The following is an 18,143-nucleotide window of genomic DNA, read 5'->3' on the forward strand; positions in this document are numbered from 1 at the left end:
TTTTCCCCCTAAGGTAAGTCTTTCTGCTCCCGGGATTGGAATGACTCCTTACCCTCTCTCTTAAAACCCACACCCTTTCATCTTTCCTTTTCCTTCCCTCTTTCCTGACGAAGCAGCCGCCGGTTGCGAAAGCTCTAAATTCTGTGTGTGTGTTTGTGTGTTTTATTCATTGTGCCTATCTACCGACGCTTTCCCGCTTGGTAAGTCTCGGAATCTTTGTTTTTAATATATTTTTCCCATGTGGAAGTTTCTATTTTATTTACATCATCATTAATTTGAAACCAACAATTACGTTTGTTATTGCCTCTGTTGCATTTCGAAATCTTCTCTATCATCTTACTTTCTCTTTTTGTTTGTACAAGTAGTTTCACTTTGTATTCATCTTCTCTTTTTCCGTAATCTACCATACATTTTATCCTGCCTAATTATACTCTGCTGCTATAAAATCCAGTGTTCCAAGTTTACAAACATTTCGTGTAAACTCGTGAATACTATTTCACGGCTTCAGTTCCTTTCACCCATTAAACAACCATCTCAGCTATTTCCAACAACTTTCGTTTTATTTCCATTCCTGTTTTTCCCACATAACCGATCATTTTTTAGCAGCTTCCCACAGGTTTAAACGTTATTATTTCTTCATCAAACAATTGTTAGCCTCATTCTCATAACCTGCCAGTACATATCCAGTCCTTTGAATACATTTACACACGCATATTTTTCGAGATTTTATTCGAAAAATTTTTTCGAAATTTTATTTTTTCGGGAAATTTTTTTCGAAACTATTTTCGAATTTTTTTTCTTTTTTTCTTTCGAAATTTTTTTCGAGAAATTTCTTTCGAAATTTTCCTGAATTTCCCCGCCCTTTAACGTGGTCTGGAGACAACGTAACTACCTAACCTTTGCACCCATTGTTGTTCACCAACCTAAGTTCAGCACAGGATCAACATAGCTCATCTCAAACCAACACTTTTTCGACTTTTTTCACACCTTTATCTCTCCCTATATAAATTTCTGTTTATTTTCACTTTTACCTCATGTTACCCTTTCCACCTTCTAATACCATGTCAACCTCACAACATCCCTACAACGACCCCATTAAATTTTATTTACATTCCCTTCGCAAACATGCCTTCACCCTAGCCAGATTACGCTCCCATATTTTATTTACTCAGGCTTGTCTGACATTTGGCATTACCCCCAAAGGCCTCACACTTAAAGTTCCCATCTCTGGCTGCAATCCTTCTTTCCATTAGTCCTTATACCAGTTCCAAACTGCACAATCCATAGCCCTCACCCACCTAATTCTTCACCTATACATCAACTCGGCCAATGAACACAGTCATCAACTCCTATCCCAAATCAAAGTCCTCAATCTTTCCTCTCCCACATCCACACCGGCTGTTCATAGCATCCTCCTACAGGCCAACCACAAATTAGAACAGCATGCCACCCTCCACCTCAAAAAACTATCCAATCTCCTGGTTTCCCACCTCTGGAAAGGCAACTCACTCACCCTCCACAACCTTTCCAACAAACCTCAACCTCCTCTCATTGTACACAGACACAGTCTCTCCCATCTACTCAATCTCCCACTTCCAGCTCCACTCCCCCATACACCTCAAAATTCTAGTCAACACAATCTGGAACCACAACACCCCAATTCAGTAGTTAACCTTTCCTCCAAACCTCTCTCCCAATCCGAAACCTCTGTCCTATCCAAAGGCCTCACCTTCAGCCCCACTCCCAGGTTCAACCAAACTGCCCTTGTCAAAGATTTACTGTCCTACACTCGTAGTCTCTGCTGGAAATATCACTTTGCCATGAAGAAAAATAATCCTGATCCCACTTCTAATGATCCAACACCCCAAGACACTATCCAAATTGAACCATGCCTGGAACAGTTCCGTCCTCCATCACAGCGGGACCCACCTCCTCTTCCTCAAAATCACCCTCTCCAAACCTTCCAGGAATTTTTCACTTCCAGCCTGCCTTTCCATCTTTCTTGAAAAACCTTAATCCTACTCCCAATATCACCACAGCCGAAGCCCAGGCTATCCGTGATCTGAAAGCTGACCGATCCATCATCATTCTTCCGGCTGACAAGGGTTCCACGACCGTGGTACTTGATCGTCGGGAGTATGTGGCTGAGGGACTGCGTCAGCTTTCAGACGACTCTACATACAAAGTTTGTCAAGGTAATCCCATTCCTGATGTCCAGGAGGAGCTTCAAGGAATCCTCAGAACCTTAGGCCGCCTACAAAACCTTTCACCTGACTCCATCAAACTCCTGACACCACCGACACCTCATACTCCTACCTTCTACCTACTTCCTAAAATTCACAAACCCAAACATCCTGGCCACCCCATTGTAGCTGGTTACCAAGCCCCCACAGAACGTATCTCTGCCTACGTAGATCAACACCTTCAACCCATTACATGCAGTCTCCCATCATTCACCAACCACTTTGTCGAACGCCTGGAATCCGTACCCAGTCTGTTACCCCCGGAAACCATCCTTGTAACCATTGATGCCACTTCCCTACACACAAATATCCCGCACGTCCAGGGCATCGCTGCAATGGAGCACTTCCTTTCACGCCGATCACCTGCCACCCTACCTAAAACCTCTTTCCTTGTCACCTTAACCAGCTTCATCCTGACGCACAATTTCTTCACTTTTGAAGGCCAGACATACCAACAATTAAAGGGAACAGCCATGGATACCAGGATGGCCCCCTCGTATGCCAACCTATTTATGGATCTCTTAGAGGAAGCCTTCTTGGTTACCCAAGCCTGCCAACCCAAAGTTTGGTACTGATTTATTGGCCAACCTATTTATGGATCTCTTAGAGGAAGCCTTCTTGGTTACCCAAGCCTGCCAACCCAAAGTTTGGTACTGATTTATTGATGACATCTTCATGATCTGGACTCACAGTGAAGAACAACTCCTGAATTTCCTCTCCAACCTCAACTTCTTTGGTTCCATCAGATTCACCTGGTCCTACTCCAAATCCCATGCCACTTTCCTTGACGTTGACCTCCATCGACAATGGCCAGCTTCACACATCCGTCCACATCAAACCCACCAACAAGCAACAGTGCCTCCATTATGACAGCTGCCACCCATTCCATATCAAACGGTCCCTTCCCTACAGCCTAGGCCTTCGTGGCAAACGAATCTGCTCCAGTCCTGAATCCCTGAACCATTACACCAACAACCTGAAAACAGCTTTCGCATCCCGCAACTACCCTCCCGACCTGGTACAGAAGCAAATAACCAGAGCCACGCCACTTCCTCATCCCCTCAAACCCAGAACCTCTTACAGAACCCCAAAAGTGCTCCACTTGTGACAGGATACTTCCCAGGACTGGATCAGACTCTGAATGTGGCTCTCCAGCAGGGATACGACTTCCTAAAATCCTGCCCCGAAATGAGATCCATCCTTCATGAAATCCTCCCCACTCCACCAAGAGTGTCTTTCCGGCGTCTTCAGCATTCTTCTGTAGCACCACATTTTGAAAGCTGCTATTCTCTTCTTGTCCAAACTATTTATCATCCATGTTTCACTTCCATACATGGCTACACTCCACACAAATACTTTCAGAAACGACTTCCTGACACTTAAATCTATACTCGATGTTAACAAATTTCTCTTCTTCTGAAATGCTTTCCTTGCCATTGCCAGTCTACATTTTATATCCTCTCTACTTCGACCATCATCAGTTATTTTGTTCCCCAAATATCAAAACTCCTTTACTACTTTTAAGTGTCTCATTTCCTAATCTAATTCCCTCAGCATCACCCGATTTAATTTGACTACATTCCATTATCCTCGTTTTGCTTTTGTTGATGTTCATCTTATATCATCCTTGTGGTTGCACCTACGGTGCGGCCATCTGTATCGCTGAGGCACGCAAGCCTCCCCAGCAACGACAAGGTCCATGGTTCATGGGGGTTATGAATAAAATAAAACCAATTTTTAGAGACCTGAGTGACCCAGTTTTGCTTAGTAAATGTCTTCATGGGGGCACTCAGAATGCAAATGAATGTTTCAACCATTGCACACATGAAAGGTTATCCAAGAATATATTTGTGAGACTAAATACATTAGAAGTTGGTGTACTAGATGCAGGGATATGTTTCAATGATGGAGGGATAGGAAGGTTGGAAGTCCTGACAAATTTAGGCATAAAATGCGGCTCTACTATGGAAGATCAATTGCTTGCATGTGACAGACAACAGCTGCCTGAAGCTGAAAGATTTGCTCTTCATGTTGCCAAAGAAGCAAGAAGTGCAAAAGGAGTGCCAAGAGGAAGCTTGAAGATGAAGAAATGCTGAAGGATGAAGACTATGCTTCAGGAATGTTCTGAGGCACAATTTAATTGGATTTTCGTATCTTCATTCACAATTTCCCACAAGTCGTATTTTTTAGAATTCAGGTTCAAATATTTCCTTAAGTTTACAAAGCATTGCTCTAATTTTTTCTGTAACTTGCAATAGTCCATACTTATGAAATGAGACACTTAAAGTAGTACAGGAGTGTTGCTATTTGAGGTGCAAAATAACTGATGATGGTCGAAGTAGAGATGATATAAAATGTAGACTGGCAATGGCAAGGAAAGCGTTTCTGAAGAAGAGACGTTTGTTAACATTGAGTATAGATTTAAGTGTCAGGAAGTCGTTTCTGAAAGTATTTGTATGGAGTGTAGCCATGTATGGAAGTGAAACATGGACAAAAAGAGAATAGAAGCTTTCGAAATGTGGTGCTACAAAAGAATGCTGAAGATTAGATGGGTAAATCACATAACTAATGAGGAGGTATTGAACAGAATTGGGAAGAAGAGGAGTTTGTGGAACAGCTTGACAAGAAGAAGGGACCGGTCGGTAGGACATGTTCTGAGGCATCAGGGGATCACAAATTTATCATTGAAGGGCAGCGTGGAGGGTAAAAATCGTAGAGGGAGACCAAGAGATGAATACACTAACAGATTCAGATAGATGTAAGTTGCAGTAAGTACTGGGAGATGAAGAAGCTTGCACAGGAAAGAGTAGCATGGAGAGCTGCATCAAACCAGTCTCAGGACTGAAGACCAAAACAACAACAACAACAATGTAGTAGACTGAAGCTTTATTGCAGAACCAACTAAATTATAGAAAAAGTAACATGTTTTATTAGGAACACAATTATAATTAAAATGTAAGATGTGATAGTTTTTATCCTTGTAATATACATAATTGGTGAGATTAAATAGGTCTAATACCTCAGCCATCATGTGATGCATATCTGGTAAAGATTTGATCTCCTTCAAATGAATAACATTGGAGTAAAAGAAATCTCAATTAGAGGAACCATTTTGGAAAAAAAATTGCATCAATTTCTTTGTAATTTTTTTAATAACTCTAAGCAGGTTCAAAAATATTCAAAATACTTATAATTTGTTTAGAAAATGTGCTGCATTACCTGATATCAACAAAAAATCTGTATATCATATTCATTTTAAACAGTGCCTGAAAGAAAGAGGTGTCAATTTTTACATAATATTGAGCCAGAAAAGTGCCCTGTATCCTTAAAGGAAAAACCTGCAATGTTAGAATTCAGTCTCCTGTTGCAATGCATTTTTCTTTTTTTAAAATTCTGAAACAATGTACAACAGCCACTTTATCCTAATTCTCAACCAATTTGGAGTAGCTCTGCGTATTGAGCCACTGAGTTGGCAATCGCTGGATTCAGGAGGCGAAGTGGTTTGATTCATTCCACCGGCAACATTGAAAATGTTTTTTTGTGGTTTCATATATTCAGTTTAGGTAAATGCTAGGGTCAGTTCATTACTATAGGCCACAGCCAATTACTTCGGAATACCTTTCTATCCTGACAGAGTCCAATTCCCTAAAAAATGCTGCCCCTCTGCTTAAATGAAAATAACTGCATCAAAGGCAAGCCAAGCATCTCTTTCGAGGCCCCCAGCACTACATGCCTTATGATAAATAAATAATAATCCAAATTCTTCTCATTAAGGCTCATGCATTTATCTGCCAGGACATTCTTTAATGCAGAGAATGATCTTTCTTACCACTTACTTAAAGGAGGAAATTCCGGGAAGTGATTTTTCTTGCTTCTCTGTCGAACCAAGGTCTGTCTATTCCATAAGCCTGTCAATAATAATCACAGAGTCCCAAAAAATTAACGCTCATGCATTCCTGATCACTTCCTCAGCTCACATCCAGACTGAAAGGAGAAGAGTGTAAAATAATCTTGGTGGGTGAAGGGAGATTGGAGCTCAACTGCTTCTTATATAGGAAACTCCCCATTGCATCCTCCTCAGATTTAGTTGTTAGATGGCCAAGTGGATAGCCCGTCAAAAACTCACACATGGAGATATAATCTTGTTACTTAGATGTGCTGTATTTTGTGAAACTCCTCATCCACCCTCCTCAGATTTAGTGGCAAGAGGGCCCAGCAGACAGCCCGTCAAAAACTGAACACAGATCAAGCATGAAAACTGGAAGAATAAGTACTGAACTGTGAAAAAAATGAAAAACATAAACAGTGAATGGCCTAAGCTTAACGAATGCAATATTGAGCTAAACTAAATACCTACAGTGTCATGGTTAAGTGGTCACAGTGTTCGACTGTAAAGTGGACGAGCCGTGTTCACAACTTTCTCGTGTCATACTTCCCCCCCCCCCCCCTCCCCACAGCATTATTAACTGTCTGTCCGGTAATTGAAATGTTGTTCTCTTTCTGTAATCTTGGCAGTTGTCATACTATACATTGGTTACAGAATTTGAGTCATGTGGTAAGAATACGTTATTATCGCAAGTAAACATGATGAATAGTATGAGCAGGTGAGATACCACATTGACGTCTCACAAAAATGAAAACAACAAATAAATGAGTGTGGACTATGTTACAACAAAGGGATTTAAGAGTCAAAACTTCCAAAATGGAACATAGCAATAAAAATGTTAAAAACACATTTTGACAGATCACAGAGAAACTGTGTGACAAACTGTTGTGTTCATTTGTTGCAGCTTATATGACAAACTATTATGTTTTCATCATTACCTTGAGAGTGATCACATTCACATTCTCATGGACACCTAAATTGAGCAAGGAGGCAGTTCTCACTTACTTAACAGGTGTACAAATAAGCTGCACTGATAAGAGATTCCTATCATGTGACACACATACTGTCATTAATCCACGTATGACATGCCAGATGTGTTTCCTGGTGGAGGACTTAGTTGACCTGTCATCTTGTCATCAAATATTTGCAGATCCTATACGAAAGCCACTTTATTTTGGCTGCTAATAGAATAGTTGTACAGAATCAACTATCATTATGGGTCCTTTCCTTACACCTTGTTGTTGCAAAAGGATGTTACACCATGACACAGACACAAATTTGAATATGGCAAACAGCAAAAATAAATAAATAAATAAATAATAAAATTGGCACCTGGGAGGTTTGAACATGACTTGCCCACTTGGCAGTACAACACCGTGACCATTTAACCATGGCACAGTTGCTCTGGCAGGATGCTCTGTATTGCACTTCCTGCCCTGGACTGTTTCCTGTTTCTATTTTGCCCTTTTTTCAGTTCAGTACACATTCTTCCTGATTTCATGCTTGATCTGTGTTCAGTTTTTGACGGGCTGTCTGCTGGGCCCTCTTGCCACTAAATCTGAGGAGGGTGGATGAGAAGTTTCACAAAATACAGCACATCTAAGTAACAAGATTATATCTCCATGTGTGAAAACTCTGAGATCATTTTCAAATAAAATCATTTATTGTTCTGTATGGAAACTTTCAGAATAAATGAAAATATGAGTCTTTTAAATGTCTTCTTTAACAAACTGGGCCCTTCCCCATTTGCCAAAATCTTGGCTACATCCTTGAGGTTGTCCACAGTAATGTTCACTTCATCTACACTTGTTGTGATGGCTCTGATTACTACCACAGGTCCCATGGAAGCCCAGATGAATGTTCACAGGCAGCAATTCTCCGTGTTGACAACATGTCCAGTCATGAACATCGTTCATTGTCAGCAGAAGTATATATAAAGATGGCACAGGCCATTGTCAATAGTTAAGAAATTGCTAGCCAAGTTCAAATATGACTGTATATCTTATTCAGATAAGTACACTCAAACCTGCAACAACAGATGCTTACTTGAAGTGGACAATCTATAATTGTAGATGTATGACATATTGGGTATCACGGGCTTGCCAGGACAAAGATTACAATAAATCTGATATGAAAAACTAGTAGTGAGAAAGCTTTGTACAAGATGGATTCCATATTAGTTGAATGCAGACACACAGCAAAGGCAAAAACAAATGTTTCAGCAATATTTAACTTGACTTTCTTGACTAAATTCCTTTGGTTGCTATGGTGGAATAGGGCATCCGGGAGAATTCATCATCCATCTCTATCTTTGGCCATTTCTCTCAATTCCACCCAGTCTTGCAAACTGTCCTTGCTTCCCCTTCCACTGCCATTTTCCATGTAGCTCTAGATACCTCTATTCCTTGTACCTTGCGAATTTCATTCCAATGCCTTCTTTTCAATTGCCGCAGCACTGGCTTTCTCAATATGTGTCCGAGCCATCTCCACTTTCTCTCACATATTCATTCTTCTACAAGTGTCTGGTGTGTTTTTCTCCAGAGATCTTCATTACTTTTTTGTGGCCACCAGATATATACTAAGTGCTGGAGACACTTATTAATGAAGCACTGTAACTGTAATGCTGTCTTTTCACCTACTTTCCAACTTTCACTGGTATATATGACAGCCTTCACATTTTTATTAAAAATACGAATTTTAGTTTTGCATGCGATGTTTCTGTTTCTCCACACTTTATACAGTTATAGGAATGCAGCATTTGCCTTCTTTGTGTTATTCTTCACATTATCTCTGGCTCCATCATTTTCTGTCGCCACAATACCTATATACAGAAATGAACTGACAATCACCACTTGGTGCTACCCTACAGGCAGAGGCACTTTCATGTTCCCAGAATTTATCATTTCCTTTGTTTTATTTATGTTTATTTTGAGCCCAGCAATTACTGCTTCTTTTTTCAGTGAGTTTAATTTAGCTTTCATAGCTGTCAGCCTTTGAGTTAGTAAAACTATGTAGTCTGCGAAATCCAAATCCCCCAGATGTTTACGGATCCCCCAATGGATTGCTCATCTCCTGCCCCTGTGACTTTTTTCGCAACTGAGTCAAGGACAAGTAGGAAGAGCATTGGTGACAAAATACAACCCTGCCAGACTCCAGTTGTTACCTCTATTGGATCTGTAAGATTTCCCTTGCGAGCAGACATCTAATGATGTGTAGAATCTTCTGTGGTTTACCATACTTCCATAAATCAATGAATGCCAGGTATACAATTGGCTAGAATTCTTCGTTTTGCTCTAATATAATCCTAAGATATTAATAAGATCACCAACTGTATTGGCTTGTTCTTTACACAGTTGATTTTCAACTGAACCTTTAATCCTATTTAAAAGAACTCTGGTGAAGACTTTACTGGGCACTGACAGCAAAGTAATACCCCGCCAGTTGTTACAACTATATTTTTTTTTTTTGGGGGGGGGGGGGGGGGGGCGGAGGAGGTGGGGCACTTTACCAACAAGCCCGTTTTAACTCACTTGGGGATTTTTCTTCAAGCCAAATATGCTTCAGAAAGGGGTGGATGATTCCATCTGTGTTTAAAATATTGGCTTTTAACAGCTCCAGTGCTGTGTTGTGTACACTTGGAGTCTTTGCGTTTTTTTAGGTTTCTTAAAGCCCTCCTAATTTCGTGTATTGTGGGATACTGCACATTTATATGTTGATCTGCTTTGACTTCCTCTGGAGAATCTCTTGGTTGTCTTTATAATTTAAAAACTTCTTGAAACACTCCTCCCATCTATGTAACTGTGCCTGTCTGAAATCATCACCTGATCCTTGCTCTTAACTGGTCCTTCACTGAGAGTCATTTGGTGATATCTTACAGCTCCTTTATATTTCCATGGCTTACTGCTTCTTCTGTTAACTGCGCCTGCTCATCTATCCATTTCCTTTTATCTCATCTTATCCCTATTTTCGATCTTCTGTTTGCCTCCATGTATTCTTTATGTACTTCGATCTTATGTGCTTTTGTCTTAAAAGTATTTTACTTTTGCTTTAGTTCTTTCCTTTGATGTATCTTAAATCCTAATACAGTGAAATGTTGCTTTTACTCTTTTCAAGGGACTACAAAAAATAGTTTACAATGTGGGAAATAACATTATAGGCTGCACAAGGTATGTGTAGGATACCTCCATTTGCATTTTTTGCACTTTATGTACGACATATGTACACCACAGGCATCAAAATGCTCGTCACGGGCTTGTTTATTATCTGAGAAAGGTTTGGTGTAACTGGGACTGATATTTGGGGAGTAGAAACATCTGACTCAATTTGCATGTTTTTGGACAGATTGCAGCTCTCATTCATTGTTTAAATAATGAAACACTGCACCAGTTATATATTTTTTCATGCTTAGCATGATACGTTTTGAGAATTTTTTTCTCATTGTCAAGTTCAAATACTGACTCAAGTATCAGTTATGTAGAAAGCCACACACACACACACACACACACACACACACACACACACAACCACACACACACACACACACACACACACACACACACACACACACACACACAACCACACACACGCGCGCGCGCAATTAACACATAGTTTGTTTGTGTCGCATCACAAAAAACATGTAAGTAAATAACTTCACTTGACAATGGTGAAAGACTCTCGGACACTTTTTGCTCAGCAAGAAGAAAAACATAATTGGTACTGTTTTTAAATTATATAAACATTTGTCCAATGCAAAGTGAGTGAAGGTGACACTAGCGCCACGAGTGGCCAAATCACAAAACACATTAAACAATTAAATATGATTCGTCGACAAAGGTGTTAACGATGACCACAACAATCACAAAACTGTGATCCACAGTAGAGACAGTGTGGTTGTGATTGGGCATGATACCTTTATCCAAACAAACCTAGTTGCTTCATCAGCCACTACACCAAACAGAGCTTGGCAGCGGCAGAATTTACAGCATGAACTGTTCCAACTTTTAGACATTTGCCGATTCAAATCCACTGAGAAAGCACCCTGGTGTCTAGAAATCTAACCAAGTAATGTTTGTATTCAACAGTGAACATCATTCCAATGTCATTTTATGTCAGTTTTTTCTCTACAAACAACTTGCCACAAAGCATAAGCTATGGATATGTTGACACAAAATTGGGTGCAGATTAACATTGTGGACATAGGAAATTGGAAGGGACTAATAAAAAATGTTGTAAATGGTGGGAAAATGTTAATTCTCGGAACGTGAAACTGAGGTTATTCTGTATGTTCTCTCCAACATCTAGGAAGCAGTTTTTTTGTTTTTGCCAATCTGTTTCAATTCCTTCCTGCAAAAAGTTTTCTTAAGAGAGGACCTGCAATTATTTGATATGATGATCTTTTCTTGCCACATTTAATTTTTTTCTCCTAAACATTTAGCAGAGTGTGTCAAAACATGAAGCTAACATGTAATCTCATGCATCTAAAAGATTATAGTAGGTTTTAAACATTTTTCTTCACACACACACTAAACTTCCACATGGGAAAAATATATTAAAAACAAAGATTCCAAGACTTACCAAGCGGGAAAGCGCCGGCAGACAGGCACATGAAATATATATATATACTTACCAAGCGGGAAAGCGCCGGCAGACAGGCACCCGAACAAAACACACAAACACACACACAGAATTACTAGCTTTCGTAACCGATGGTTGCTTCTTCAGGAAGGAGAGGGAAAGACGAAAGGATGTGGGTTTTAAGGGAGAGGGTAAGGAGTCATTCCAATCCCGGGAGCGGAAAGACTTCCCTTAGGGGAAAAAAAGGACAGGTGTACACTCGCGCGCACACACACACACACACACACACACACACACACACACACACACACATCCATCCGCACATACACAGACACAAGCAGACATATTTAAAGGCAAAGAGTAAGGGCAGAGATGTCAGTCGAGGCGGAAGTACAGAAGCAAAGAAGTTGTTGAAAGACAGGTGAGGTATGAGCGGCGGAAACTTGAAATTAGCGGAGGTTGAGGCCTGGCGGATATCGAGAAGAGAGGATATACTGAAGGGCAAGTTCCCATCTCCGGAGTTCGGATAGGTTGGTGTTGGTGGGAAGTATCCAGATAACTCGGACGGTGTAACACTGTGCCAAGATGTGCTGGCCGTGCAACAAGGCATGTTTAGCCACAGGGTGATCCTCATTACCAACAAACACTGTCTGCCTGTGTCCATTCATGCGAATGGACAGTTTGTTGCTGGTCATTCCCACATAGAAAGCGTCACAGTGCAGGCAGGTCAGTTGGTAAATCACGTGGGTGCTTTCACATGTGGCTCTCCCTTTGATCGTGTACACCTTCCGGGTTACAGGACTGGAGTAGGTGGTGGTGGGAGGGTGCATAGGACAGGTTTTACACCAGGGGCGGTTGCAAGGGTAGGAGCCAGAGGGTAGGGAAGGTGGTTTGGGGATTTCATCCTTCCATCTTTCCCTCTCCTTCCCTCTTTCCTGATGAAGCAACCGTGGGTTGCGAAAGCTTGAATTGTGTGTGTGTGTGTGTGTGTGTGTGTGTGTGTGTGTGTGTGTGTGTGGTTACATCATCTTTGTTTTACATAAATTTTTCCCACATGGAATGGTTGCTTCATCACGAAAGAGGGAAGGAGAGGGTAAGACGAAAGGATGTGGGTTTTAAGGGAGAGGGTAAGGAGTCATTCCAATCCCGGGAGCAGAAAGATATATATATATATATATATTAAACATTGCTTTCCAACACACTAATAAATACTGCAATGAAATTTAATTTCAACTTTATGTTACACTACATGGAATAATACAAAAGTCTGCAAAATGAAAGTAATCTTACCAACTACTCCCTTTTGTCCATGTCGGCTACTGAACTTGTCACCAATTTCTGGCCGTCTTGTTTGTCTGAGCAAAACTTTAATTAAGAAATCTTCTTCATTATTAGATGAAACCATTACTTTCTCAATATATGATGGCTCTGCACCCTTATAACTAATTGGAACATCACGGTATTCTGTAGCTTGCTCTTGCCCAGTGTTAACTGGATTCAGTGTCACTGTTGGCATTGACTTATTCACAAGACACTAAAAAAGAGAAACAGCATTGGCTACTAAGTGATACTGAAAAGAAAATGATACAAAATTCTTAAAGGAGTCAAGAGTTAAATGTGATGTAAACTATGACTGCAGTTGTAAAATAATCACCTAAAGTTATAGTTTTGAAATTTTACTAACAAAAAGTTTCAAACTGTATAGCAAGCATTAAACATACAATGAAATACCAGTGGTATAATACTTCCAAAACTTCATGTGCTATGCAGTCAGAGACTAATCTCTGCACAACAACATCTAAAATCTTCGTTAGTGAAGAGTCTAGCTTTAGATGAAAACCCCAATACATTGCTATAGCATTTTTGCCCCAAGAGTATTCTTTGAAGTAAGGCAGGGAAACTATCATTTAGTGTCCTGTTAATGATATCATTAGAACTGGACAAATACTAGTATTGGTGAGGTATTTGACCCTGTCTTTTTAAAGGAACTATTCTGTAATTTGATTTAAGCAATGTTGAGAAAACACAGGAACCATTCTGGCATTTGCTTTAAGCGATGTTTAGAAACCACGGAAAAATTGTCAGAGTGGTCAGACAAGGATTTAAACTTCTGTTTCCCAAATTACAGTTCAGTGTCTTATCACTGTGACACCTTGCTCACTGTTTTTACTTTGAGTTGCTTGGTATATGACCAAAACAATGTAATGCAGTGTCAAAGAAATAGAAGTGCAAACACCACTGAAATATTTTTCTTTATTTCTTTCTTTCTTTGGAGTGGGGGGGGGTTCGGCAATTTATGCTAAGAGTGCTCATTAACCAAAAAATTCACAAGAGTGCATGTGGCAGGATAATAAGTTCACTGTATGTAGAGCATGGCTAATATTGTCCCTTATTAAAACAATAGCAGACCATGATTAACAAAACTTAGGTAATTGTTAGGGCCCACATGCTTCAGCATCATCTCAGTAGAAACATAAAATTGGAAAATAGTATTAAAGAAATTTATTGAGGAGAAAGAAAAAGGAAGGTAATAGTATGATTTCTCGTACAACTGACATATGTTTCGAGAAAGAATTTAACAGGCAGAAAGAGACAGAGTAGTAAATCCATGGCAGGTACAAATTTTATAGACAATGGGTAACCATTCAAGATTTTCTAAGTAATTACCTGTCAGACAGGCCTGTAGTATATACAGTTGAATAAACAACAAACATGTGCTGAGTGAGAAAAAGTAAAGTGATTATGCCTCACATATAGATGATTGCATGAAAAGGGCTTGTTAAGCAACAAAAGATCTATCAAGTTGTCAGTGCAGCTGGATATGACAAGTGATGTAACTACTGTGTCATGAAAGAGCTGATAGTCTCCAAAAAGATGAGTAAAAACTTTTAGCAGTTCACATTTATGAACAATCCACATGAAATTTCCTCATATATACACACTGCATTTCCTTTTGTTTTTCACTTATTGTTACATCTCCGTGACATATATCACATAAATGCTTTTATAAAGACCACATAAAACATGATGAAGAATAGCAACTAGCTGAACCAGTGACATACATACTGAATCAGAATCACAATGTACAGTTTTTTGAGATTGTATTCACATACCTGTCTGTTTTCCACTTTCTCTCCTGGTGAAGCAATGCCATCAGCATCTAAACAAGTATGTTGCCATGCTGGTTTCTTTGTTTCTGGGTCAACCAGAGGACCCAAAATACGGTCATATGTCTGATTTGCATAACGTTTAAGAGTACATTTAGCATTTCGGTAAACAAGGCATCGTCCATAACCTATGAATGTAAAATTTTTATATGTATTATGTGAAACAGTTTCAGCCATTATAGGAAATACGAGTTAGTTAAGCAGTGTGCAGAGAGTAAAACAATCCTCTTCACTGTAATTTGCAGTTAATTCTTTTGGAAAATTTTGCTATTAGTTAAAATGGGTTTCTTTGAAATATAAATGTAAATGTATAACTGAAGTTTACAAGTGTAACACTGAATTATCTGAATGCATCCCAACCACTTCTGGAACAACTTGGTGGAGTAGGGTTACATTTACACAGTTACATCATAATAGTTTGTGAATATTCAAGTGAGTCCAAAGAATAAAGTAAAATCCTTCGTACAATTTAATTAAATATGACCATCAAATGAGATTCACTTACTGTACCTCTATCGATGGATGCTTTATTTATTATTAGGGCATCCTCAATGTCATAACCACTGTAGCTCATAACAGCTACAATTGCATTTTGTCCTGCTGGAATTTTATCAAAGTTTGTCAGTTCAATTGTATGAGACTTCACCATAGGCGCCTGTGGGTATACCAAATTATACAGCAATGTATCTATCCGATTTCGTTGGTTATAACCAATTGTACCTGTGAAAAAGATGGCTAGATTAGATCACATTTATTCTTAAAAGTATGCTTATTCTTAAAACTATACTAATTAAATAATGTAAAAAGAACAATCTTGTACTCTCAAATACAATACTACCACAATACATGTTATGATAATGGTTGTAAGTGTACAGGCGCATAGTGTGTGCCCAATCAGGACAGACTAGGTGTGAGCAACCTCTGATAGCATTCAAGGAGAAACAGAAATTTTCATTTGATAAATAATGGTTTATTCCTTCAAGAAATACAACTAGGTGCACCCAGAAAAATCTGTTATGCAGTCAGTCAGTCTTGATGAGACCAAGAGGTCATCACATTAGAAGAGTAACTTAAAAGGACCTAATAAACAATGGAAAGTCCAGGTTGGATATCAACAATATTAAGAAAACTACAGACTCTACTCACAGTAAAAATGACACGTTGAGTTGCAGACAATCACAACAAAAAGAATGGAGGGTGAGGGGACAGTAGGTTACCGCAGGTTGATGCCAGGATGAGAAGAATAAGTTTAATGTGTGGGGACCTAAGTCCATGTAGGAATAAGGAAGGAAGTATGTCCTAGCTATCTGAGGGCCAACAAAAGATAGAGCAAGCAGCATGAGCTGAACATACTTGGTGGCTAGCGGCAGGCAGTGTGTGATTCTTTCCCCATGATTCCTACTTCTATAGACACTGAACACATTCTGATTCTGTACCTGCAGTTTGGGAGGGAAGGGGAGAGGCAAGGTGGGGGTGGGGATGGGAGGGGAGGGAACCTCTAATGAAGCAATGATCATACTACAGCATGTAGGCCATAATTAATTGTAAACAACAAAAAAAGCGTATAAGAAATTACACTTGGACTGGTCGCATACCTGTGCATAAAGGCTCACTTATGCTACAGAGACAAGAAAAAATAATTTTATTTTGTGGCCAAGTTTGGTGTTATTTTTCACCTAATTTAGTGGTTTTTTGCCACACTAAGTGCCATTTTGTTGCCAAATTCTATGTTATTTTATTTTGTCTCTTTTGGTGTGTTTTCTCCCCCCTCCCCACCCAAATTAATTGTCTCCAGTTTCAGTGTTATTTGTCTCCAATTTTGATGCTCTTTTTCTTTTAATTTCAGTGCTATTTTTTGCGTATTTCAGTGCTATTTTTTTGTACATTTTGGTGCTATTTTCTGCAAATTTCAGTGATTTTTTTGCAAATTTCGGTGCAATTTTTTGCAACTTTAAGTCCCATTTTTGCAAATTTTGGTGCAATTTTTTGCAAATTTTGGTGCTATTTTTTGTATATATCTGTGCTATTTGTTGTGTAATTTTTTTGCCAATTCTGATGCCATTTTTTGTTCTTTTTGCAAAATTAAAAGTTTTTTTCTTTACCAAATTCTGGGTGTTTCTTTTTTTTTACCAAATTTTCAATTACTTTTGCCAAATTATGTGTTACTTTTTACCAAATTAGATGTTACTTTTCTCTAAATTTAGTGTTATTTTTGCCAATGATAGGGCTTTTTCCAAATATGGTGCCAGATTCAGTGATTTATCTCAAGTTCAGTGTTATTTATTTGCCAATTTAGGTGCTATTTCTTGCCAATTCTATTGCTATTTTTTTCCTATTTCAGTGCTACTTTTCACATCACTTCATACATCGTTATGTAGGAAATGAACTGTCATTTTAAGATTATGTATGAACCTCATCTTCAAGAAAAAAAGAAAGGAAAATGTAATGTCAATGTTCAGCAACGATCAGTTACAAATATCGTTAAACTGTCATCTCAGATCTATAACATTTTTTATACTAGAAAATGACCAATTGCACTATGTGTCATAAAAATCAAAAATTTTGTGTTGTTTTAGTAAAAACCAATCATTTTCATGAATTTTTCCTGTTCCTATTTACACTGCGTGAACCCAAATTCCATTGACAAAAAGTTTTGGTGGTTATTCAGGGGGTTCTTTGGTATAGAAGACCTGTGGCCTACAAAGGCCTCTAACAGAGTAATAATGTAATTATGATTTATTTGGTTTGTTACCCAGTTACCTTTGTATCTCTGGAAATGTCCTCGCAAAAGTGGAAAAAGCCTGTTATCACCAAAATATACAATACGAAAGACAAAGTAATGAAAAAACCTCAGACAAAACAAACAACACAGTATACAACACATTAAAAAATGAAGGATGTTCCATTACAAGTACTGTTCAAACTGTTGATGACCATGATCACAGCAATGTGTACAGTGACACAATGTTGACTGTCTTACATGCTCCACAATAACAGGAGTTTGGCATACAACTTCTGTAACTGCAAAAGTCCTAGCAATCAGATCCAAATGAGGATCACAAAGACCTCATAACCTAGGATCCTAACATTCCCACAGAAGAAGTTCATTGGTAACACGTGTGATGACTAAGCTGGTCATGAACAGGACCATCACAACCAGTCTATTGTTCTCAAAACTAAATGCAGTTACTCTGTAATGAGTCACTGTGACAATGAATCTTTTGCACTAAAATACTCAGGAAATGTCACTGAACAACCTCCACAATTTTCTTG

General features: G+C 39.0%; 1 protein-coding gene across 2 annotated transcripts in view; it reads right to left on the reverse strand.

Annotated features, from left to right (window-relative positions):
• LOC126284528 (DNA-directed RNA polymerase III subunit RPC2) overlaps nt 1-18,143 on the reverse strand; it is a 168,166-nt gene that overhangs the window by 21,219 nt on the left and 128,804 nt on the right. For both annotated transcript variants that reach the window (XM_049983522.1, XM_049983523.1), the window contains 3 exons: nt 15,381-15,590; nt 14,817-14,998; nt 12,994-13,237 (listed from right to left, as the gene is read on the reverse strand). In XM_049983522.1, coding sequence (XP_049839479.1) covers nt 12,994-13,237; nt 14,817-14,998; nt 15,381-15,590 — 636 coding nt within the window. The remainder of the gene's footprint in view (nt 1-12,993; nt 13,238-14,816; nt 14,999-15,380; nt 15,591-18,143) is intronic.

Source organism: Schistocerca gregaria, chromosome 8, assembly GCF_023897955.1.
Source record: "Schistocerca gregaria isolate iqSchGreg1 chromosome 8, iqSchGreg1.2, whole genome shotgun sequence".
NCBI classification, from domain to species: domain Eukaryota; kingdom Metazoa; phylum Arthropoda; class Insecta; order Orthoptera; family Acrididae; genus Schistocerca; species Schistocerca gregaria.